The 26,132-nt window shown below is 43.9% G+C and overlaps 1 protein-coding gene across 1 annotated transcript in view; it reads right to left on the reverse strand.

Annotated features, from left to right (window-relative positions):
- The window catches only part of MTUS2 (microtubule associated scaffold protein 2), a 287,663-nt gene that overhangs the window by 67,204 nt on the left and 194,327 nt on the right, over nucleotides 1-26,132 (reverse strand). The window contains exon 6 of the mRNA XM_075139830.1: nucleotides 14,305-14,466. Coding sequence (XP_074995931.1) covers nucleotides 14,305-14,466 — 162 coding nt within the window. The remainder of the gene's footprint in view (nucleotides 1-14,304; nucleotides 14,467-26,132) is intronic.

Consider the following 26,132-nt stretch of genomic DNA (forward strand, 5'->3'; position numbering starts at 1 on the left):
GGACCAGGTGAAAGCAACCTGAGATGGGAGCTGTGAGACAAAACCAGAGCTTGTTTCATAAGGTATAGTTTATATGGTTACAGATTCAAGGATTACTTTTTCATGGCAATGAGGCCTTGGTTCTTCTGTGGTTTTCAAAATGAAAATATGATGCACAAATGGGCCATATACCAAGCTCCTCTAAATTTCGTTACGGCAAATGTCAAACACAGACAATGGTAAGGAAAGTGTGTTTTCTTTATGCTTTCAGCAGCAATAAGGGGCATAAAAATACTTAACTACTTTTGCTTTTGAGACATTTTCAATGAGGAACACCTGGGAAATTAGTTCAGCCTCTTAACCTTAAGCACAAGGTGAGGAACAATTCCCCAAATAGAGCCCAGTTGAAAGAAAAGAGAGCGAATAAGCAAAGAAGCCCAGCGAGCACCATCATTCTGCAGAGGGCAAGGCAAGGTCTGTGCAGAGCAGCGAGAGTCACGTGTGGGTGCAGACGGCAGTGCCCGTCAGGGGTGGCTGCACGGGAGACGTCAGCCCTGGAAGGTGGGAGATCAGCAGAGCCTGAAGCAGGTTGCGAGCAAAGGTGCAAATAGATATCTTGGTAAGGACAGAAGAGTAGGATTAATAACAAGGGGGGGGACGAAGTTAACCATCCTCCTTCAGTTTACAAGATTAGGAGAGCTCCTAAGGTCTGGTAGCAGACCAGAGAAGCGAGGAGGGGTTGTGTAGCAAAGGAAGAGCCAGTGCACAGCACAGCCCTGCTGGGAAGGGGCCGGGGAGACGGGCACATGGAGCTAGCCATTATTCAACTTCTCCTTCATAAGTAGAAGGGTCCTGGTGGCCTCTCTGGGGCCCTCCTTAGCAGAGAGGGATTTAGGAAGCACGCAGCAGGCAAAAGAAAGGACAGTTCACAGGAGCAAACCATTATCGTTCTGCTAAGCTCATCACCGACAGGGAAATCTTAGGGGAAGAGCCGTCCCTGGCATCAGACCTCAAATGAGAGCTTGTGCTGAATGTTTTTCCAAAAATGGGGTTTGTTCTTTCTCTACTCTTTTGAAACAACAGCTGTCAGTGGGTTAAAAGAGAAACATTCAGAAAACATGTTGATTTCAAGAGAAGTTCCTGCAGGGAAAATTCATTTTTAAATGACAAGAGTTTGGGCTCCAAATTTGTCATTTCACAGAAATCTAGAATTTCAGGTTTAAAAAAATCTGTAGGAGAGCGTTGGCGTGATGATCAGCATAATGCTGTACCACAGGGTATGGCACAATGTGATCTTTTCTACCTCAGAGTGTACTAGAAGTAACTCAAAGGTTATAATGTACATAAAAAGTTTGACGCTCTACTGTAACTCAGGAAACAAGACAAATATTTCAGTCATTATTACGGGCCTCAATACGTGAAAAACCTCAAATAATACTTTGACTGTCATACGCATTTTGAAATGTCAACAGGTGTTGTGCGTACAATCATAAAATAATAAAAAATATGTAAAATACAATTATAAAAGGAAATTAAGCACCACACGTATATTTCTTGAACCTGCACACTGCTTTAATTTTGTTCTAAATTTGTCTTTTAAAATGTATATTAACTCTGACTTGGAACAAAATTTACTTCAAACTCCTAGTGTTATTGCCCACAGGCTGGAAATATGGAACTCCAATTAGCTCTGTGCTAAATGCCCGTACATTAGCTTTATTCCTGCTGGCTGCGTAATCAAGGCTCTTAGCACTGAGCCTCCCAGGAAAAGGCTCCTGGCAGAGCAGGAACCACCACTAACTTCCAGGTTTCCAGGAACAGCTTCCAAGGCTCTGCCAACTCCCTCCACTACAGGAGCTCATGGAGCGAGAAGTTGTCTTTGCAGTAGCCAGGAATCAAAGCCACAAACTACTAATTTTTATATGATTTTACATTCCATTTAAGGTTACAAATCTCCCAACACTTCCTCTTTTTTAAAAGCTATACCTATATAGAAATGGATATTTCAGGCCGTAAGATAACTGTGAGAATAAATACTTGTTCGTGTTTTCTACTGGTGTGGTTTTCTACAATATTTGCTTCTGAAAAATGCATCCAAATGCATCCAAATGCACAGTTCTGTAAAGGTATTTACACTTCCTAATTAACACACACAGCCTGCTTCAAACTGAACAGAAGGAGCAAAGACAAAATCATTCGAAATACAAGGCAAAACACTCCAGACATATTAAATCATTCAGCAATCAGTTGGAAAAAGAGCAGACAAACAAAGCCACTTCTCCATTCCCCCATCATTGCTGAATGGTAGCCTAGGAACCAGAGCTAAATACACCTTATCTGAGACATCTTCTCAAGAGCTGCTGCAGAATCAGCGCTTGTATTTGCCTGTACCTTTCCAAGTCTTTAAAAGCCAGTACAGTGGGATAGGCTTCAATTTGCTTTTACACTTCAGACTGAAAACATGCTAACAAATTACGCATTGAATATTTATTCCAAAACAAATCCTAACATGCTGTAGACATCATTAACAATTCAATGGAACTGACTGCATTCAGTTGGATTCCAGCTGTTCTCAGGCATATTTTGTAAGTTAACTAATGCAGTCTGCAAGTTTAAAAAACCCCAAGGAAGTGTTTCGAGTCACTCACAGATACAGAGAGCCACTTCAAGCTTTCTTCTGCCTTTCCCCCTGATACCCAGGACTAGTCGTGTCCTTGGTGAGTAATGACACATCCATGCACGCATTGTTTGAGACAAAATGAGCAAAGCTGGAAATATGATGGATTCTGTAGAATAAGAAAAGTCTAATTCTCTCTAGAGACTCTCTGCTTCCTGTGATCTATGAGACACTGAAAGACTGTGAATAAGTAAATAGATGTAGAAGAAAGACTATGTATTTGTTGAAGTAGAAACTGCTAATGCTTGTACTTTTCCCTTTGTGTTTGTTTCAAATTTAAAGTTAATCTGATAAGAAAAAAAGGACAAGGGCTATTTCATTGACTCGTCTGAAAGGGATTGTTTTCTTTCTATATTAAAGAGAATACCTTTATCTATATTAAAGAGAATATCAGTCTCTTTATCTGGTATTAAAAAAAATTAAAGGAAAAAATAAACCTGACAAAAGGAACCATTCTTTGAACTGAATAGAAAATCTCAGGGTAACTCAGAACATCCAACATTAGTTGCAGAATTAAAACAACTACTCCTGCTCTTCCTGTCATTTGACATGGATCCCATGGCATTTTATTGTTGCATGCTCAAAGAGTTGTGCTACGGCATGTTTCAGAGTGGTTCCCAGGAAAGAGGTTGGAAAACCTGCAGTTGAACAACTCACTTTCACCTGCAGCGTAGTGCTGCATATCCCTATGTTCAGTACAGAAACAACATGAATGTAACCCACCGCGTATTCACTATTCAGCTTTTAATGGAAAGTGTTTGCAAAGGAGAACACAGCGGCAGCAGACTCTTCTCCCGCCACCCCTGCAAGCGCACTGGTGGTCACTTTTCCCCCCTCAGCTGACCTTAGCTCATCCCTCTCCCTCCTGCTGAGGTTGTGTTGTCTGGATTTTGCAGAAGCTGATTAAAAGAAGCACATTTTACACTGTGAGAGCTGTGATAACACCGGCCTCCTATTTTTCATCTTGACTGATTGTATTTAACAGCCTGCCCTGTTACATATGATTTACTGGTACTTGTAAAAGCACAGGAATTGACTGGGTTAGTTTTTTGAACAATGCTTTTAATTGTCTTTTATTTAATGGACCAAGTAGAAACAAGCTGCTGAAATGAATTCTTTATTGCTACTGTCATTGCACACAAATTACGAGATTTCTTATGGGGAATAACAGTCACTTGTCTGTGAGATAAACATTAAATAAGAATAATAACCAAGCTGAAATAGGTATGCCGTATCACATACTTCCCAAACCCCACAACAAGGCATAGAAAATATAAATTCCTTCAGCTCTCTAATTTCATAGACCGTTGGGTGGCAAATCCAGCCTGATGGACAGAGCTGAGCCCTGGAACAAGCAGCAATCTGATGCTCAGGAGTTTGGATCAGGACTGCAGGCACAAACAAGGGAGCCCAGAGGTGCATCAGTATTCTGAAGGTGAACCAAAGTTTCAAACCACAGCAGAGTTTAGAGGTACCAAGCTGGATTTTCTGTGGGTTTCTATGTTCTGAGAGAAGGATGTGGCTGAACAAGACCAGACAGGGATGAGACCATACAGGAAGCTGTATGACATGAAGAGAATAAAAACTATGCAGAGCTGGTCAGATGTAAACCACTTCTCAAATCCTTACGCACAATGATTGAGCCATACTTTCTTTTTTTCCTGAATTGCATGCAAGTCCTGTTGCCTTTGTGGTAGCCATGCACTCGGGTCCCCCCTTTAGCTAGATGTTTCTGCTCATGAGTTACTCCTCCTGAATGTGCAAAAGAGGCCACAGCACTACAAAACAACGCATTGGTTGCTGTGCCTATGCTGGCACATTTATTCACCTGGAGGCCTAAGGTGTTTGTAGCACACAGAACTGTGCAATCAGCTTTGTCAGACGGACCTCTGAAGTCCTCTGGTCCAGCCTCCTGCTCAGAGTGGGTCGCACTAGAGCAGGTTGCGCAGGGCTTTGTCCAGCTAAGGTATAGGTATCTCTAATGATGGAGGATTCACCACCTCTCTAGACAATCTGCTCTAGCGTTTGACCACCTTCACAGGTGATCAAATGACGACCGCCTTTACAGCTGGTCAAACAATGAGAATTTCCTGTGTTCCAGCTTGTGTTTGGTGTCTCTTGCCCCGTCACTGTGCACCTCTGAGAAGTGCCTGGCTTTGTTCTCTCTGTATCTTCCCATTAGATAACTGAAGACTGCGATAAGATCTCCCTTTGCTTTCTCTGAACAACCCCAGCTCTCCCAGCCTCTCCTCCTGACCTGTCCTGTCATGTGCCCCAGTCCCTTGGCCATCTTGGTGGTCCTCTGCTGCTATCACTCCAGTATGTCACATTTTTCTTGTCCTGGGATTCCCAAAACTGGGCACAGTTGTGAGTGGCCACACAAGTGCTGAGTAAAGGGGTAGGACCACTGATGCTGCAGGCCACACTCTTGTTAATGTAGCCCAGTATGCAGCTAGCCTTTCTTGCTGCAAGGGCATGTTGCAGGCTCAGGTTCAACTTGCTGTCTAGCAGGATCCCCAAATAGGGCCTTTTGGCAGAGCTGCTTCCCAGCCAGCTGGCTCCAGCCTCTCCTGTTGCATGGCATTATTCCCCCAAGGGGCAAGACTTTGCATTTGCCTTTTTGAACTTCATGAGGTTCCTGCAGGCCCATTTCTCCAGCCTAGCAAGGTGCCTCTGAACTGCAGCCCTGCCCTCCAGCATATTGACCAATTCCCCCTGATTTGCTATCATCTGTGAGCTTGCTGAGGGAATGTTCTATCCCACTGTTCAGGTTTTTAGTGAAGATGGTAAGCTGTATTTGCCCAGTATCAATCCCTAATGGATGCCAAAATCTGCCAGCTGGACTTTGTACTTCTGATCACACAACACCCTGAGCCTGATCTAGTCAGTTTTCCACCCACCTCATTATCCATCTGAGGTCTGCAGCAAGCTGAGATACTCTAGGACATTCTCCCAGACAATCACAGATGAACCTGGGTATGAGAAGGGAATTGCAGGAAGAGGTTTCAGGCCACACTCATGCTGTTAAGTGGCTACTGACACGATTTTATGTGGAGAATATGTCACTCCCAGGCTCGATCTGTGTGAGCCCCCTCCAGAATTGGAAGCCTGGAGCAGATGAAACCAATGCTCCTGGCCAGGAGATAACCTAGGTCTAAAGCAATTTAATTATAATCAACTGATTGCAGCACTGGGTGAATGCACTATACTGCTTCTGGATCTAAGCAGGTATGCCTGCATGGTGCTGTACTTCGTGACTCTCCAGACCTGTCAGCACCAGCTCAGGAATCGCTGCCCATCTGAATCCCCTTCCCATTGCACACCACAGACATGCTCTTCTTGGATTACTAACTGCTGTGGTGTGTTATGCTGAGGGTTTTTTTATGCATCCTGAAGGTCCCATCAGATACACCACTAACTTCACCATGTCAAACTGATGGGTTTTGCCCAAATTATGACAGAATTAGATCCTGGTTTGATTTAAGATCTGAATTGTCCCATAGTGAACATTAATCTAAGGGGGTTGTAAAAAAAATCCCCTGTGAGGGTGGGAAGTTGTTAATCTGCTGTCTCTGAACATTGCCTTCTGCAGATATTCCCACATTTTCAGAGAAACTGAAAACAGAAAATTCAGTATATGTGTGCCTCAAAGATCATATATTTTTACCAACATCTGTGGAAAGCAGAAGCTTATATGTCTTTTTCAGAGGTGTATCTTAGCTGCAAAGTTCCTGACAGAGCTGCTTTCACCTGTCTTTAAACAAAACATGAAACAATAATAGAAATAGTAAATAACAGTTAGGTTATCACGTATTTCTCAAAGCAGCTAATATGTTTAAGTGAATTTAAAGGAACTTTCTCTGTTTTTCCATTCAAGTATGCTTTTTTTCCCCCTATTTTCTATACGTTGAGAGGTATGCAAATATGAAAGAGGTCTATTAACACACAAAAAGGGCTGTGCAACCCACTGAAAACTAATCAAGTGCATTCTTCCCATAGACTAGTGGAAAAGCAATCAGTTGATGTCTTCAAAACAATTTGCATGACAATGATGTTCAACTGCTATTATCCCATGCCAGAATTTTTTTTTTTATCATCTGAATCACTGCACAGCAGCAGCTATAGGAGTCCATTTTCATTAATTAAATGTGATTTATACCCTGTAGTCCAATTTATTTGACAAGCACTTTTAGTGAAATATCAGGAGTATAATCTCTCTTGAGCAGTCGTCTTTTTTTTTTTTAATGAGAATCTACAGCACTGGTGGTCTTCTCAGGTAACATCTAACACATGAAAGCTTTCATGTGATTTTTGTTGGTTATTTTCCACTCATCAAATATGCTCCTTTGTGAATTAATTTCCTATTCATACATAGTTAAAATGATATACATCTCTGAAATACAAATGCAATTCTTATATCACCTGATATTCCACTCTTTCAGAAATATTTTTTATGTTTAAATGAATAAATATCCTCTTTGTGAAATACTTTCTCCTCCTTTTGCTTTTGTAGAAGATGCTGTATACAATACATGTAGTGTCTGTGCACTTCAGCTGTAACTGTGGAGTGCTCTAAGCATTTTAGTTTAGTAACTGTGATGTCTTGCCCAGGAGGTTGGATATGCAACATCAACCCCTATAGCAATTACTACTAGGTGATTGCTAGGAGTATTATACATAGAATGTCTATCATATCATTCTCCAAATTCACAGAACATATAGAAGGAATCATTGTGGTTTCCCTACCTTTCAAAAGTTTTACTATACAGCTCACTTCAGTAGCGCTGCTCATGGGACAGCCTGGCCTTCTGACTTTGACTGAATGAGGCTGGTGACTTCTTCCTCAAATGCAAATTTCACCCCGAAGGTCACGTTATTGATTCACTTTTTCTTATGGAAAAATATGCCTCACTTGCAAGATAGTGTTGGTTTGTGTTGCAAGTCCTTCCTGCTGGAGGCAGGGATTTTCCCCCACCCACAAGGAGGGGTACATGGTAAGAAGATATGTATCTCTCATCCCAGCTAATAACTTCCACCCATGGCGGAGATCATCCCTCTCTCCTTGGTCACAGCCTCTGTGCAGTGTCTTGTCTTCTGCCATGGGGTGAAAACGAACAGGAAATTGTGGTGGTTTCATTCCTTCCAACCGTGACTCCATGGTGGGGCTGGGGTGCGGCCAGCTCAGCTATGGAGAAACTGGGCTGAGTTGGAGGACAGACATGTGCCCCACCATGCTCTTCTGTCCTTTGGTATGTCTGTGCACACAATTGCCATTATGTGATAGTTTGGAAGAATATTAGAAATGTATGCATTCCACTATTTTAAAAATATTGCATTTCTTCAGTTCGGAGCACTAGTGAAGGTTTCTTTGGTTTTGCTGTTGCAGCGATGAGGCTGGCCGCCTCCCCAAGCATGACATTCATGATCTTTATGACAGCCAAGTAGGTGGGGGGTGGATTAATTTTTAGTATACCTTCAAACATTTTTTAAACACTGATTTTACTTCTCTGCTCCCTTATTGTTATCCATCTCCTGCCCTGTGATGTCCAGCAATAATGCCAGACTTGCCCAGCATAGACTGGTAGCCTGTGCCAATGATTGTTCTTTCCACTTTGCAACAGCTCTACAAGCAGTCCTTTTAAAGTGTCTGTACCTGCAGACTTTCAACCTTCACATCCTTTATCTGCTGCAGGACATCCTTTTAGAGACTGGCATTTTCAGCACACCCATGCACTTTCTCTGTCATATTTAAAATATAGTATCTGACACAATTTTAAAGGGCTTTTGTTAGATGTCTTTGTTTGCCTGGGATCAGAAAGCCCAAAGCAATATGAACACTTCACTGCCCTTTCTCCACTTGCTTCTTTTGATCTGTAGCATCTTCCTTCTGATTTAATAAAGAGTTCAATTTTAAAAAGATGGTTTTGCACTTCATCATTTAATAGATGTGCCAAGGGATACTTAAACAGAAGATTTTACATTCTATAGGCCTCCCTATCACATTGGGATCTACAGACAGCATTCATATGTTATTGCAAGAGAGGCAGGATTAGACTTGCTAAAAACCCTTGTCTTTAACTTTGCTTTGATTTATTTCAGCCTTTGCTTCCATCAGATACTTAGCATTGTGAGGAACCATAACACTGTTTTAATAAAAAAAAATCATGACTTGACCACAGATACATCTGCTGCTACCTTGGCTCATATAAAAAGTAAACCAGAGCATTGGACTAACGTAGGCTTTTTTCCTTCTGTCAGTTGTGTATGATAACAGCAACTTCCCAAACTTGCCAGCTGTCCGTGTTCAGGATCTGTGTCTGACTGTTTGCATAATACAGCCAGCTACCACTACTTTACATGTCTAGTTTTCTTCCAGGATAAAACAGGCAAGTTTTACCTCACCTGACTGAGTCTTCCTATCAAGACCGGACTATAAATTCAGTGAGGTGGTGGCAATGGACTCCATACGCTGCTGCATCCAGTCTTTGCTGGTACAAACAGAGATGCCTTGCTGGGAGGAGGCTGGGCAGGTGACTGGAGCCCCTGACTTCCAGAGTGGGAGAGATAATTTCAACTTTTTTCCAGTTGTGATGGATCTAATGCATTCTGACAGCATCCCTCCTGGCTCTCTGCTACCATGGCTTGCATAAGCAAGCATATTGGCAATACCCATCACATCCCTGGCATGGAAAGGCCATGGTGGGCTGCTGGATTGAAACCTGCCTCCTGTTCTGCACACTGACAGCTTCCCGGCTGTGACAAAGTTTAGGAAACACCAGGAGAGTCAGACTAATGGCCTTGTAATGGGAAGAACAAAACTGACAACTCTCCAGTGTGAGCCTGAACACTGCACTTCCCCCATAGGGCAGACCTGTATGGACCCATGCACCAAAGACCCAAGGACTGAACACCGCACTCTACACAGCCTGGAGGGAAATAAATGCAATTGAGAAGCTATGCTGCTCTGTCTCCACTGGGCCTATTAACTCAGACACAGCGTGGTGTTAACAGCTCTTTATGGCTCTCAATCCACAAGTTCACTTATGGCCAGCTTGAAGCACGGGCGAAGAGTTCCCATTTGTGTGCCCCCATGGAAGCAGACATACCCAAGGTTACTGGAGAGTCATGCAAAGACAATAACAAACACTCTGAAGGAAACTACGCCAAGATTGACTAATGACGTAGAAAACATCTACTGACAACCTCAGGACAATGAGCAAATTAAAGTTGTTTGGAAGGATAAAAATGGGACAATTTCTCATAATGATCCAAATTCTGTATGGACTTTTATTTTTCAGCTTTGTTTCCAGAGGTAGTAAAATTCAGCAAAAAATTAGTCTTTAATTTCATAGATTAAATAATTTCATAGATTAGAAACCCAAATTAAAAGTCAGCTTTAGCTTTCCACCAGCCTCAGTAATTCTTTTCCCCTTCAGCGTTTATGCCCTGATGTGATCACAAACATTATCCTCTTTCTGGAAACCTACTGCTTGATCAATATTGTTTTGCATTAAGTTGTAACTTCTGCTCTCCTGTGTGGGTCTGAGATTTGGAACCTGTGCAAACTCAGAGGTGACATCCTGAACCATTCAATTAGTCCTGCCTATGCTAGATTTTGCATGTCCACATTAGCATGATTGCATATCAAACACCATGGTTCCAGCTCATTGCAGTGCTCCAATACTGAAACCTCCCTAGCAACGACTCACTCGTGTGAGGCTGCACAAGCAGTAAAAGACCCAGGATTTCTAACAATCTTCTTGCCTGTGACAAAAGAACCCCAGAGGCCAGAAAAGCTCTTCTACAAAAACTTGAAATAGCCCTTTAAAGCTTATCATGCCAATGCCACTAGCTGGAAAAGAAAGGCTTTTGCTGGAGATGTCTAGGAGCAAATCTGATACTAATCAAAAACTGCTGTAGCCTGAAATGACATAATCCAGCTAGGGATCAGAAGAGAGGAAAGGAGGCTCAAAACAAAAGAAAAAAAAAAGGAAGAAAACTTGAAAAGGAAACAAAAAAAATGGTACCACCTTTTATCCATATATTCTGTTGATAGATTGGTCTGTTCCCCAGTTAGTGAGTGCAGATGATGGAAGTAAACAGTTTTCTGACAGTAAGAGACAGTCACTCCTGACTGTGTTGGACAAAAGACCACATCCTCCTCCCCTGACTTTCACTTACCTGGACTACATAAGGCGAATGGTTTCAGCTTCATCTTCCCTGACAGATTCTCCAAGCCACTGATTATAGCAGTAAGTCCTTTTCTGCAAGTGTTAAGTTAAGCAGGTGTATTGGGTTTGTGTGGCGGGGCTACGGGAGTGGTTTCTGTGAGAAGATGCCAGAAGCTTCCCCCATGTCCAATACAGCCAATGCTGGCCAGCTCCAAGACGGACCTGCCACTGGCCAAGGCTGAGCCCATCAGTGGCAGTGGTAGCGCCTCTGTGATAACATATTTAAGAAGGGGAAAAACTGCTGCACAACAGCAGCCAGAAAAGAGGAGTGAGAATATGTGAGAGAAACAATGCCGGAGCAGAGATTCCCCTGCAGCCCATGGTGAAGACCATGGTGAGGCAGGCTGTCTCCCTGCAGCCCATGGAGGACCCCACACCGGAGCAGGTGGATGCACCCGAAGGATGCTGTGATCCTATGGGAAGCCCGCGCTGGACCAGGCTCCTGGCAGGACCCCTGTGGACCCATGGACAGAGGAGCCCATGCTGGAGGTGGTTTTCTGGCAGGGCTTGTGACCCCTATGGGAAGGACTCACGTTTGGAGAAATTCGTGGAGGGCTGTCTCCCATGGGTGGGACCCCACGTTGGAGCAAGGGAAGAGTGTGAGGAGGAAGCAGCAGCAAAGACAATATGTGATGAACTGACCACAACCCCCATTCCTCATCATCCCTGGACCACTGGCAGGGAGGAGGTAGAGAAATCAGGAGTGAAGTTGAACCCAGGAAGAAGGGAGGGGTGGGGGGGAAGGTGTTTTAAGATTTGGTTTTATTTCTCAATACCCTACTCTGATTTGCTTGGAAATAAACTAAATTAATTTCCCCAAGTTGAGTCTGTTTTGCCTGTGACCGTAATTGGTGAGTGATCTCTCCCTGTCCTTATCTCGACCCATGAGCCTTTCGTCGTATTTTTCTCCCCCTGTCCAGTTAAGAAGGAGGAGTGATAGAGCAGCTTAGTGGGCACCTGGCATCCAGCCAAGGTCAACCCACCACACCAGGTTAATCTGTCTTGAAACTGGGTGACCAGAACTAGTAATGCATAAAGTCTTTGTCTCATATTTTGTACTGATTTTTCCTTCCCAGCTTTGTTTGCAGTGTGTGTTATCAAACCAGTGGGACTTACATAGAGATGAAACACTCTGTTGAACAAGAGCCAGACTGCATAAGGCTGGTGACTTACGCAAAATTCTTTATTTTGGAATCTAAGCTGTTAGATCTAATCTGAACTTGATGGAATTTCTATACTCTTATTGAAGCTCTTTCTTTTTTTAATCCTTACTATTCTGTATAGATAGACTCAACCCTTTACTCAAGACCATGAAGTGGCCTATCCAAACTGCCTCTCTAAAGGAAAATTCTGAGTGGAAAAAGTCTGAATTGTCTTTCTGCATAATGTTCTCTCTAAACAGGCGGATATGAAGCTACAATATTTTAAGGACAGAAGTAGAAAAGCATTTAAAAATTAAAAATCAAACCTAAAGGAGAATCTTAGGAGAGAGGAGATAATAGAAATGGGAAAATAATAAGGCGGTGGAAAAGCAAGGAAAGATTAATAAAAGTGGAACTAGGGGTTGTTTCTGTGAGAAAATATGTAGAGCCATGAAAACTGCGGGAGGAAAGAAAGATTCAGGCACATCCAGGTTCTCACAGCTCCAAGGTTCCAGCTTGAACCTTGAACCATGGAAAAGCTCTCTGAAAAATATGGTGGCTTTGGAGAGTAACTTTGTGTCAGATCATCTGTGAACAAATCCAGGTACTGTTTAAGTCAAATAAATTCATATTTCATTACTGTCATACAAACACAGCAGAGTATGTTTCACTCACTAAAATACTATGTAACACCTCATGCACCCCATTGTCTTAGTGATCTATGAAGTGCTTTCCAGGAATATAAATCTTGAAACAATATTATTCCTTCCCCTCCACATTAGAAGGTGCAATATTGACCTTGGTAGCCTCATGCAAGTCAGCCACATTCAATGATCAGTTCAGGCACAGGCTTCTCACCAGTAAGTTCCTCCAATTATGGCTTTAAAAATGTCTGTTGGTTTTAAATGATCACTAATGTTCCTTTCCCTTGAGGGGCTTGGACGATCTCCTGGGGCGTGAGGAAGCAGGAATGAAAATGGACACACACAGAGACTGTGGTGTGGAAGAGCTTGCTGTGGTTACAGCAGTATCTCTTGGGCCCCGAGGAACTTCCATGCCTTTCATGAGGCTCCTCAGTGATCTCTCTGAGATCTTGGCTGACGGATGTCCAGGGGCCGTGGCAGTGCAGAAAGGTAAGTGCTGGGGTCACATTAGATAGAAAGGCAATGGGAAAAACAGGAGCTGGAACAGGGTAGGAGAACATTGTCCACTAGTAGGTAGGAAAGTGTTTGAAGCCGTCTGGGGTGAGGAGATACCATCTGTAACCAGGGAAGAGGGTGTCTACAGCCACGCTTTTGAACCTATTTTACAATTATGACCAGTAATCATATTGACCCTGCTTGCAAGTCACAATGAACAGCCCTAACTCATCCATTACACCCAAACTCGAGTCTCTACATTGCCAGCGCTGAGTATGTAATAGATGTTCACCGTCATGGGTACCCTCATCTCTCCCCACTGAGTGGGCAGGCAGATGGGCCACCGTTAGCAGCCCTCAAGGGCAGGCAGCATGAATTGCTCCTTACTCTCTCAAAAGTGGTGAGTCCTACCCAAGAAGATACACCCCTACATCCTTGCCAAGGGGAACCTGAAGTTCATACACCATGTCCAAGTGCCAGGCTAGGGAAGGAGCAGCATGAAACAAGTGTGAGCAGGAGATGGTGGAGAGATGCACATGTTTTTCAACAAAAAATGCATTTGGCAGAAAACTGTAAACTTTCCTGTGTGAGACACTATGAATTATTGCTGGCTGATTTGAGACATGGCTGGATCGAGCTGAAGGAGGGCTTAGGTAAGAAAACGAGACTAGTTCTTTTTGCTTTATTTACTTGCCTCCTTCTCCCTCTCTGAGTGAAAACATCACAAATTGCTTAAACTTAGAAGGCAATATTCTCATCTTTGCAACCATAACTAGCAATGAATTATCTGCTCAAAGGAGTGCTTTGTTCTCTAAAGCAATGCAATGTTTTCAAAAAGCTGTTTGGTGAGAACCAATAACATATACACTAAATCTGTAGTTGTATGGCATGTGTAGTTAGGGACACTAAATGCCTTCAACTCCAGACACAGTTCACAAAATGAGATTATAGCTGTGTTGTTGACTGTGTTTCAAAAAGACTACAGCAAATAGAGTCCAAATCAGCACATTGGCAATGTGCCCAAGAATGGCATGAAAATTAATCAAGTAAGCAGTAAAATAGCATCATAATAAGGTTTCTGCATTTCTTGGCCTAATGCAGATGGTGTTTCAAGTACAGAAGTTTGTAGCACTTACCAGCAGGTGCTGTGGCAGTTTTTGGTGCTGGAAGTAAGCTCCTGCGTGGAGTTGCTGTGCTGCTCGATACCTGCGTTGTGCTCTTGCTGCTCCCCTTGGGGATGTCTTTAGAAGGTGCGGATGCCTTAGGAGTGGTTTGCTCTTCGTTTCCAAAGCTGGAACCTGCAGGAGACCAAAATTGCTCTAATTATAAGTTCATAAAAAATGTATGTGAACTGTGGCATACAGACTGAGCTTGTATCAGCAATTATAATCTACGAAGACATATTCTCATTGCAACTTGGGCTAAGTTACACGGACTTTCTCCAATACAAACATTTCTATTACGTAGAAATAAAGAGTTCCCAGCAACTTACTTAAACGCTAAGTCTTGGCAGCTGTTGGAGTCTGACTCCAACAGGAACTTAACACCTGCTTTTGGTGTTAGCTCCATAAAGGTACTTGGCTGCAAGGCTCATAAAGAAATCAAGGGATTTCTAAATATCTGGGTGGATGAGTTATTTTTGGCTTTGTAGCTGCTACAGGAGCCACCCTACACACTGACCCTAACACTTGGGAATTGCTGGTTGTCAGAGTAAGGGGGAATAGCAGGGCTCGTGGTGCAAGGCACCGAATTCTCCTACCCAGGGGGGATCTCCCACAAACAGTCCCTCAGACCACATTCAGACATTTGAATAATAAGATGAAAAACAAACAAAAAAGCTGCCTTAATTCTCACATCCACTTCCGTCATAGTCTCATAATGAACCTTAGTTTGCCAAGGTTTCCAGTTTATATTGATCTCTTTCAAAACCTCTAATGGGTCTGGTTTCCTCCTGCATTTGCCGTCTAGGAAATAATGACATTCTAGGCTCCTCGTAATCAGTCTTTTCTTGACATTTGAAAACGGCAAAGTTGGAATGTCTTCTTTATCTATTGAGTAGAAAGCCTAAGAGGAGCAAAAGATTACAACACATCTGGACTTGAACATTTGCAAAAGGATGAACATTTTGTTTGAAAAAATGAGTGGAGATAGTGGCAAGAAATACATACGATTTCAGAAAAGGGCTCTAATTTTAATTCCTTTATTTTAAAAAGATATGATACAATACAATACTATTTAGGTATTTCCTGCCTGCAGGAAAATGATAACGTTATTTTAATAATTGGCATGTCCAAGTCTCCAATATTTTTAAGATGTAGGCTTCTTAAATGTGTGCAAGTAAAGGAGAGATTTTTTTTTCCTTTCTTACTGAAAATCCACTAGAAAAAAAGTGCAGGTTGGAAAAGAAAATCCTCTTTTCTGATAAAGGAAGAATATACCTTTTGGCTCTGACAAAACAGTGTTAAGCTTTGCTGTGTCTTCAAGGCTGCTTGCATATAGGTCTTAATTTAAAGCACATATCTGCAGTATCCTTGGACTTCTACAAACACATTTGACCTTTGTTCAAATAATAAGCCACATTAAAAATTCAAACAAAACAGTCTACTGTACACTACGCATGAACAGGAAAATCTGAAGCATTTGTCGTCTTTACACTGCTGTGCATATAACAACCCCTCAGCACATCAGGTCGTTGTTTTATAGCCAAACTACACGGATTTTTCACTTGTGTAACAAACATTTAAGATTACGTGCTGATTTATCTGCTGACAAAACACTGCTGACTTCAGTAAAGTCACGTCAGCAGAACGTCTGGCCTGGTCTCCTCTGCAGCTGTGCACGAGGACACTTCTACCAGGTGCCAGGGAGATGTTACAGCACGTGTCCACCTCAGTCCGTCTGCATCATGCTCCTGAAGTTACGCCTGAAGTGGTCTCAGATATGTGCTCACCCAGTCAATTTGGAAAGCACCGCTTGTAGACATTTTTTTCTTTCCTCAGCTATTTGTTTAAAAGTTTCAGTTGTAGAAACACTAACCTTGAAGAGGAAATTATTCCTATTATTTGCAGAGAAATGCCATTCAAGCGCTCTTTAATTGAAACCCTTTATTGTGAAATGTATTATATGGAGAACGTTTCAACTCACAAATCTGGCCAAACAGAAGCAATTCCTGTGTTGAAGAACGAGGTGTCCAGGGGAGTTACTTAAACCTCTTATTAAAAAAAAGGTAAAAGCTTTTCTAGGCATTGAAGACGAAGCGCTGCCAGCTACAAACACTTCTACTGTCTCAAACACAGCATAAGAGGTCTGCTTTTACAGAAATGAGTGGGTGGGAAAGCTGACAAACACGGCCTCATCAGGTCCCCTGGATCAGAAATGCCCGGTGCCTGGAGAGAGCCGGCCACGCTCCTCGTGCCATGGCTGGACAAACCCCTTCGGAAGAAAAAGAGCAAAGGAAAAAAGCAACTCAGCTTTTGATTTTTTAATAAGAAATAGAGTCAGGGAGACAAGCTGCATCGCTGTACTGGCTGTCTGTGGCAAGGTGTCGGGAGGCCGCAGGAGCGGCCTGCATCGGGAGAGGCCGGGGCTGCCCCGTGCCAGACACAGCCAGTTCCAGCCGGTTCCAGCCGGCTCCAACAGGCCCACCACAGGACACAGCTGGGACCATTGGCCAAGCTGGAGGCACCTCTGGGAAAATGTATTTAAGAAAGGGCAAAACACTGCCCTGCAGTGAGGAATGAGGAAAAAAGTGTGAGAAACAGCCCTGTGAGCACCATGGTCAAAGAAGAAGAAGGGGAAGAGGTATTCCCTGCAGCCCCTGGAGAAGATCATGGTGAAGCAGGTATTTCCCTGCATCTTGTGGAGAGGACCACAGTGGAGCAGATATCCACACTGCAGCCCATAGAGGACCCCACACCAGAGCAAGTGGACATGTCCTGAAGCTGCAGCCTGTGGAGAGCCCTTGCAGGAGCAGGCTCCTGGAAGGAGCTGTGGCCCCTGGAGAGGAGCCCGTGCAGGAGCAGGTTTATCCTGAGGGACTGCAGCCTGTGGGAAGGACCCACACTGGAGCAGGGAAGAGTGTGAGGAGGAAGAAGCAGCAGAGAGGAACTATTATGGACTGACTGCGACGCCCATTCCACATCCCCACTGCGCTGCTCGGTGGGGAGTTGGGAAGGAAGAAGTGAAGTTGAGCCTGGGAAAAAGGGGTGGGGGGGAAGCTGTTTTCGTTTTTTTGTCTTTGTTTCTCACCACTCAACTCTATTTTAATTGGAAATATATTAAATAGTTTTTCCCAAGTCGAGCCTGTTTAGCGTGTGACAGTAACTGGTAAGTGATCTCCCTGTCTTTATCTCTACCCGTGAGCTTTTTCATCTTATTTTCTTCCCTGTCCTGTTGAGGAGGGGTAGTGAAAGAGCAGCTGGGTGGGTGTCTGGCAGCCAGCCAAGGTCAACTCATCACAATAGCAGTATCAATATAACCAGAATTTGGATATCCCTAGAGCAGTGTCTGGTTCCCCAGGAGCAGGGCAAAGTGAGGTCCACCTTGCTACACATGGTGCTGGATTCCACTTTTCTTTTCAAATAGCATTCAAAGAAGAAATGAAATTAAAGATCCAGGAAAATGCATATTCCTCATGATTTAAGAGGAAAATAAAGGTTTTCATTTACTCAGAGGAATTCACTTCTTGAAGGAAAATCGGAAAGATTATTCATTGGATGGTACTTGTCAGTCCATCATGAGATAATGCCTTCCACTATTATCTGCAGCGGGTGAGTCAGTAGCATCTGCCCTCCCAGAACACCAGTTCTTATTTTTCAGAAGAAGCCTGTAGAGAAACACCAGATGTGCAGTGCATGAAGAGTTTCCAGGTGATCACATCCTCTGTTGTATTGTACTTCTTCCCTCCTACTCCTCTACTTTTGCATTTTATCTAAACCAGGGGAGACTCCTTGCCTGCCTTTGAAGCACCTGGCAAGTCGTTTAGGTGCTCCTACATAAAACGCCCTATATTTTTGCAGACTCTGTGCTCTATGAAGACCAACACTGCTGACTTTGCAGTAGAGTATTTAACAGATTATTAATGATCCGCTGGAGCTAAAGGCCTTCAGCCTCACTTTTATCATCTCCTCACTATGAGCGCCAAGGAATCCTACTCTTCATGCTTGTGAAAAAAATACACGGAAGAAGAAAAGGTGTTCGAAGACTTGGAAGTACTTTGGAGAGTCACAGCTGCACCCGCTCATCCTCTACACTGTTATGCCAGTAAAGACATGCAGAAGTCAGGGCTGGCAACATATTGTAGGCTGCATGTTCAAAGAAAACCATGATCAAAATCCCACTGTTTCCCAGATGGCTTGAGCTACCCTCTCTCCGTATCTGCCACCGTCCTCTTCACCATCTGGCCCTGCCCTGCAGCAGCTCACTTCAGGGGCTCCTCACCCTCGGAAGAGGAAGGCTGTCTTGTATGTGTCACTGAGAGTTTGCGTCTCTTGTACATGTTCCTCTTCTGGAATTATTTACAAAATTTACAAAAAGGCATGGAAATATGGTATGATATTACATACAACTGCAAAACCAGCAGGAGCATGCGTTGGGGGGAATTCTGCGTTTGACAAGAAATTAATTAAGCCATGTTGTATGGGCAGGTCTTCCTCTGAGAGGAGATAATGATAGAAAGGGCTGCGTTCTGGAGCCCCACAGCCACAGATTTTCCTGCCTGCACTCGAGGGCAATGAAGTCTCCTTCTGCTGAAGAACTTGGGTCCTTTCTAGAAAAATAGCTTGTCTGACAATGCCTACGGGTCTCTGTTTTGCTGAGAAACAGACCCCAAACGAGTATTAAAGCACGAGTGCAGCTGCTTCTGCGGCTCCCTGTCTCATGGGCTACTATTTGAAGCCTGTCAAAATGGAGTGAGTTTCCAGCTCTTCATAGCAGGTCAAGCATTCGCTGCGCTGGCAGCGGGCTTGGAGCCGTTAGCTCCGTGCCACAGCTGTAATCACATCCGAGACACTGGGAACGTGCTGGCATCGTGAATGTTCACTGAAGCACAAACATTTACCCAGGGTAATAGCAAGCCCTTTCCGTCTTAAAGATTCTTAGACACTACTTGACGCCAGGTTTAATGACAACAAAGGTACGTCTAGCTGTTGCAGCAGCAAGCCCACTTAGCATTTCTAAAACACTTTCCAGTCACAGAACTCAATGAGCTTTACAAATAACGAAGGAGTTGAGCTGCTCTCCAAACTCACACACCAAGGGAATAGGAGAGACAGACTGAGAAAGCGAGCAGGAAAACCTGATGATGAATGAGGCTAGAATGACTTTTTTTACCTGCAAAACATTGGGCTGTAGTACTCCTCTGGGTTTTACTAGGCTGCACTTCTGTGCCCCTGTTTTCAAGCACAAAATGAAACTTAAAATCACTGCCATGGGTAATGATGTGATAAGGAAAATACCTAAATTACTGTGAATAATCAGGTGATATTTAAAACAAAACCCCGCAAGACACACTTTTCACTGAATTGGAACACTTGTCCATCTTTCAATTAATGTCCACTCTTTATTTCTGATTTTTACCTGTAAAGTGGTAAGTAATTTTTATAGATTGATTACAAGATACGCAGCCTGTCAGCTGAGCTTTTTATTTCTCTATTTTAAGGGTTACTGTTTTAAAGTCCAACACTGTATATTTCAATATCACGTTTCACAGCGTAATTATCAAAAGACACAATTGAATGTACAGCTCTGTAGCTCAACCTGGAACAATGCTACTGACCAAGCGGTACAGTGTGATCATTAGTCCTGAGGGGTTACCATGCTATTACAATGTTATGATAGTAGACGAGATTACTAGCTGGCTAATTTGGTTTTTTTTTGTCTTTGTTGAGAGCCAGTGCCTGGTATTTCCTGACACAACAGGCCAAACGTGCAACAGATCAGGGACAAGCTGATGACAGGTTTCTTTTCCATCCAGAACAAGAGGCTTGAGGATTGATGTTCACACAACACTTAAACCTAGCTTACATATCTCGAAGCTTTTTTTCTCATTGCATTTTTTCTGGCTCAGACAAAGGTGTTTGAGCAATAATCACCCGTAACATATTTATTTTAGAGGAATTTTGTGCATGCCCCTATGCCTTTATAACAGCTGATTTTTCAGAAGTCTTAGCATTCAAAACTGAAACCTGAATTTTGAATTTTGTGTTTAATAACTTCCACCAAAATAAGGAGCCAAATCTGCAGTGCCTGTCAGCACAGGAGCCAGGTCTCTGAGCTTTAGATGGCTTTGGGCCTCTGCACTGTAGATGACTACTTCTGAGACAGCCCCTTCACTGCCAGGGAGGGAGTTTGGTGCCATCATTGACGATTAACGACAGCTATGCGGTCAGTCATGGCTTTTGTACACTACCACTTACATCTGTAAGAGATTGCTGCATGTCCATCCTTCTCTCCATGCCCTCCAGTCCTAAAGTCAAGCACCTTTCTCTTATGACACCTGCTGTTGGATGGTTTTGGCCCCTCACATCTGCCATGCAGATAGCTGTTGGGGCACCTGAAGGGTAGGAACCCTGCAAAGCCGACCATTGCTAGAAGAGCTGCAAAAGCACCTCTGTGCAGAAGCACTGGCAGGCTCCTCCTTCACCTCCAGCTGCCCGTGAAGGTTCCTGCAGCCAGAGGCTGGATACTGCACTTCCAGCTGATCCAGGCACGCAAAACACAGAGGTGGTGTTTCTGGCAGGGCGGAGGGAAGCATCACCTCTTCAGGATGTGCTTTCCTAACTCAACTGGCAGTTGCGCAACCCTACTCATGGCAGGATGCCCTTGCAGACATGGCCTTTAGTTGAGGCTTGGTCTACCAGGCTGTATCTATGCCGCTAAACAAAAGCCGGCCAAGTGGCGTAGGCTGGCTCATCCCGACACCACTCAGGCGTACTATAGCAGCTTTTCTTGAGAGAGAGCGGACCAAACCACAGCCACAGTGTGAAGAATAGGGCAAGGGAACAGCAGACCAGGCCTGGCCTGGCCTCCAGTGCAGCTGGACACGCAGTCAAGCAGCATCCACTGAGCTGGGCTATGTGTGCTCCCAGCCCTCGCAAAGGAGGTCATTCAGCTTAGCCTCACCTGCAGCAAAGTAGATTTAAGAGAAGTGGAGATGTTTTGCCTCTGCCAAGTGCTAGAGCATGACCATGGACAATACATGTGGCTCTGCTGACATGTGATAACTTGTGATGTCTTGGTAACTTGATTGTACGTTCCTCATTTGGATCTGACAATTTGGCTCTAGTTTTTAGTTTTAGCCAGGTTGCAATTTTAACCTAAATACTTCCCAAAATTTAGCTCCACCTCCATTAATCAAAAAGTATTTGAAGAGTCCACTGTTTGTAAAGCTGACGAAAGGCAAATTGGAAGGAGAAATATTTTGACTTGAGTTAGTCAGATAAAAGTTAGGTTTACATGAATAAATATTTATCCTTCATTTTATTCTTCCAGCATAAATATCTACAATTCTTCATGGGACAGAAGGCAAAAGAACAATATTTCATAATATTTCTGCACTGGTTTGTGTGGATCAAACCCTACCTCTGCCAGTGTGCAACAATGTGGTAGAAGCAATCAAGCTTTGTGGCACTTCTGTAATTAACTCAGTATAAACAAACAAAACTGATAATCTAATTCTGTATATTCACGTGGAATGGAAGCTCCTTCCTTTCGCATGTTTTACTGTTTTTGATGATTCAGAGTTTTTGAAATCTAGATTAATTTTTGTGGCACGGATTCATCTTCAGTGTCCTTCATACATAATAGATAGTCAAAGTACAGCCTTCTGCTGATGCACCTCCTTGTATCGATACTAACTTATTCATCTCACCTTGCCAATTAAAATACACATTTTAGGATCCAGTTAAATGGATTTCTTACTTGAGTGGAGTTACATGCTGCTCCCTATTAAATTGTTACAAGCCTCATTGGGCAAAGTAAAATTGCTGCATGTGTTAGTAGGAGTTGCAGACAACTTGCTGACTTTGCCACAGTTTGGAGCACAAAACACATTTTATTTGGGGTCTTGTGAAATGTTACACCTCTACAAGGCAAGATGAGCATTTCATTGCGTACTAAAATTTCACTGTATGTTGGTGGTAGCTTTGCCTACCACTGGTGGATTGTTCTGTGAGATGCCAGAAGCCTCCCCCATGCCCGATAAAGCCAATGCCAGCCGGCTCCAAGACGGACCCGCTGCTGGCCAAGGCTGAGCCTATCAGCGGCAGTGGTAGCGCCTCTGTGGTAACGTATTTAAGAAGGGGAAAAACTGCTGCACAACAGCAGCCAGAAAAGAGGAGTGAGAATATGTGAGAGGAACAATGCCAGAGCAGAGATTCCCCTGCAGCCCATGGTGAAGACCATGGTGAGGCAGGCTGTCCCCCTGCAGCCCGTGGAGGTTAATGGTGGAGCAGAGATCCACCTGCAGCCTGTGGAGCCGGAGCAGGTGGATGCACCCAAAGGATGCTGTGATCCTGTGGGAAGCCCGCGCTGGAGCAGGCTCCTGGCAGGACCTGTGGCCCCAAGGAGAGAGGAGCCCACGCTGGAGCAGGTTTTCTGGCAGGACTTGTGACCCCGTGGGGGACCCATGCTGGAGCAGTCTGCTCCTGAAGGACTGCACCCCGTGGAAGGGACCCATGCTGGAGCAGTTTGTGAAGAACTGCAGCTGGTGGGAAGGACTCATGTCGGAGAAGTTCGTGGAGGACTGTGTCCCGTGGGAGAGACCCCACGCTGGTGCAGGGGAAGAGTGTGAGGAGTCCTCCCTCTGAGGAGGAAGAAGCAGCAGAGACAACGTGTGATGAACTGACCACGACTCCCATTCCCCGTCTCCCTGCGCTGCTCGGGGGGAGGAGGTAGAGAAAATCGGGAGTGAAGTTGAGCCCGGGAAGAAGGGAGGGGTGGGGGGAAGGTGTTTTAAGATTTAGTTTTTATTTCTCATTACCCTACTCTGACTTGAGTAATTTGTAATAAATTAAACTAATTTCCCCAAGTTCAGTCTGTTTTGCCTGTGATGGTAATTGCTGAGTGATCTCTCCCTGTCCTTATCTCGACCCATGAGCCTTTCTTTATATTTTCTCTCCCCCTCCACCTGAGGAGGGGAGTGATGGAGTGGCTTTGGTGGGCGCCTGGCATCCAGCGAGGGTCAACCCACCATAGTAACATGTTATCTTGCCGAAGATACCTAGACAATGCAGACATTTTAAAATGGGCCTAAGACATCACTGCGTACCCACCTTCTGAAAGGACCATCTCTTGGCACAACGAGGAGCTGAATTGTCAAAGGTCATTCATGACCAAATCTTCCCTGCAAACTTTCCTCATTCAGTCTACAGCTCTGACAAGAAACATCCCACGTCACGAGTACCCTGCTGAAGTGTCTTGTGTGGTACCCTGAGGAGTTGAGGCAGTCAGACTACATACTGGGGAAATGTTTGCTTCTCTAACTGAGAAGAGAGAAACATATCTTTTGTGAGCTTCTCCTAGACGTATGAATGAAGACCTCTAGCAGATCAGATCAGAGTAACCTGATCTTATTGTATAATTACTGAAGCCTATCAATTAGTTGTAGGAAGGGCTGCTTCTTAACACCTGAGGTACACTTGAAGGCAAGCAAGTACACATAGCACTTTTGGAAGCTCTACTAGCTGACACAAGTTAAGAAGAACATCCTAGATATCAATCAAACACTTAAATTAATCTCAGCTGATTCATTTTGGGAGAGAAAATAAGTAGCTATATCCAAGCAACAGATTTTTTAAAATCCCGTGTTCAGTAAATTTACTGAAATGAACTGTTAGTGAAGGCTGAATTTGTAAGAAATACTGTATTTGATCCCAGTGAAGGCAACTGAAGTGTTTTCTTCAATGCAAGCCAAGTTAGACTTAGGATGAGTGCTTTAGGAAAAATGCTACTCTCTATAGCAAAAAGCACACGAAGTAAAACAGGAGCTCAGTTTTAGTTCACGTATTTGTGTGGCAGAGAATCATACGCTCTTACAGAGGAGATGGATGAATACAGATCCAAGGGCCACTTCTCCCCCTCATTGCCTAGCAGAGTAGCTCTCCACACCGCGACAATTCCCAGGCACTGTGGAGCTGTCAAAGTAACACCAAGCATTGACAGCATTTTTGCAAGGACACATCTACTTTCCAATGTCCTCAGATGCTAGAATGGCCCCTGGGATCACCAGTAGTTGCCAAAAAGTTTGAACAAGCAGAAAGAAGATAACATCCATTTTCTACTAGCACTAAAGCATTAATGGCATGTATCAACCTACTTAGGGTGGAATTTTCCTGGGTGGGAAGATTTTGATGTTCCTGGGTAGTACTTCAGTCCACATTTCTAGAAACACCAGTTCTGTAACACGACTTGTGCTCATGACCATCTGCTCTAATGGCACCATGCCTACTTCTAAACTGGCATGCCAGTTTTAACAGGGCACAGACACCCATGAAAGATAGGATTAGAAGTGACATCTGCTCTGCAAGAAGTTCCTCCTCATGCCAAGAAGTGCCAAATTGGAGCCACATGCCTTATTATAAGGAATGACATCTGTTGACACTTGTGGGCATTATATCATCAACAAATGCCTCTTTCCTGGAATTGCTGCTTCTAATTTGCTTGAGCGCTGGCTTGGAGTGCCATATTTGGACACTTAAAGGCATATAATCCTTGGTAAAAGTGTTAATGACACTCCAATGGTGTTAATGAGTTTCCATCAGCGTTAGCAATCCATACTGGATGCCACAGCTCACCAGACTAGCAGAGGTTAAGCAATGCCCTAACAATTGTCAGAGCTTAAGGTCTGGTAGCATTCAGTCCTGCCCCTCCCTGCCAAGGCACAGTAACGTGTGTGCTACAATTTACGTGGAATTATGCTAGATCAAAGAGCTAGTAAATATGTCTGCTTCCTTCCTAGGCATAACAATGACTTCAGAGCATGCAATATGGGCTAAGGAGGGGAGATGTCGAACTGAAACCTCAAGGATGGAAGAGCCCTAGAGAGTCTCCAGCTAGTCACTAATTAATTGCATTTTATGAGCTCAGGCACAGATCCTCAAAGCTGCTTAGGAACTTAACTCCTATTTCATTTCACATTCAAATTCAACTCACACTACTTATTCTTAATCACCATCTCAGCCCTGAAGGAGTTTCAAACCAACAGATGTCTCCATTTCAGAGTATGAAGGATGCAAGCAGTTGAGCAGAACCTCCCATGAATGCTGAGCAGTGCTTTGGTTAGAGGAGAAAGGCGCACTGTGCTTTGTAGACATGCAGGGAAGCATCTAAGCCGTTCAGAGCAGCCATTCGGTGTGCTCAGAACATGTTCATCTTCTTGGACAACATGCTGTTCAAGGAAAAATTTTGCCCATCTTTTATAGAATAGCTTAGGTTAGCCTGGCTGACTGGGGCACCATGTGAGCCTCCTTCTCCCACACCCCTGGAGGGCGTCAGACCCAGTAGGTACAATTAGCTGTCCTGCTGGAGCTGAGCCACTAGCGGACAAGGAAAGAGGCAGGGCTGCCCTTGTCACTTAATTCTCAAAGAGCCACTCCTGCATCTTTTAGAAAATGAGAATCAGGACTTGATGGGTAAAACACAATATTTACCCCTCCCCATGCCTAGAATAGCAAGAGTTTCCACAGTGGGCACATATTAATAGAATCATAGAATCGTTTAGGTTGGAAAAGACCTTTAAGTTCATCAAGTCCAACCATTAACCTAGCACTGCCAAGTCCACCACTAAACCATGTCCCTAAGCACCACATCTACACGTCTTTTAAATACCTCCAGGGATGGTGACTCAACCACTTCCCTGGGCAGACTGTTCCAAGGCCTGACAACCCTTTCGGTGAAGAGATTTTTCCTAATATTCAATCTAAACCTCCCCTGGAGCAACTTGAGGCCATTTCCTCTTGTCCTATCA

This window comes from Calonectris borealis, chromosome 1, assembly GCF_964195595.1.
Source record: "Calonectris borealis chromosome 1, bCalBor7.hap1.2, whole genome shotgun sequence".
In the NCBI taxonomy this organism is placed as follows: domain Eukaryota; kingdom Metazoa; phylum Chordata; class Aves; order Procellariiformes; family Procellariidae; genus Calonectris; species Calonectris borealis.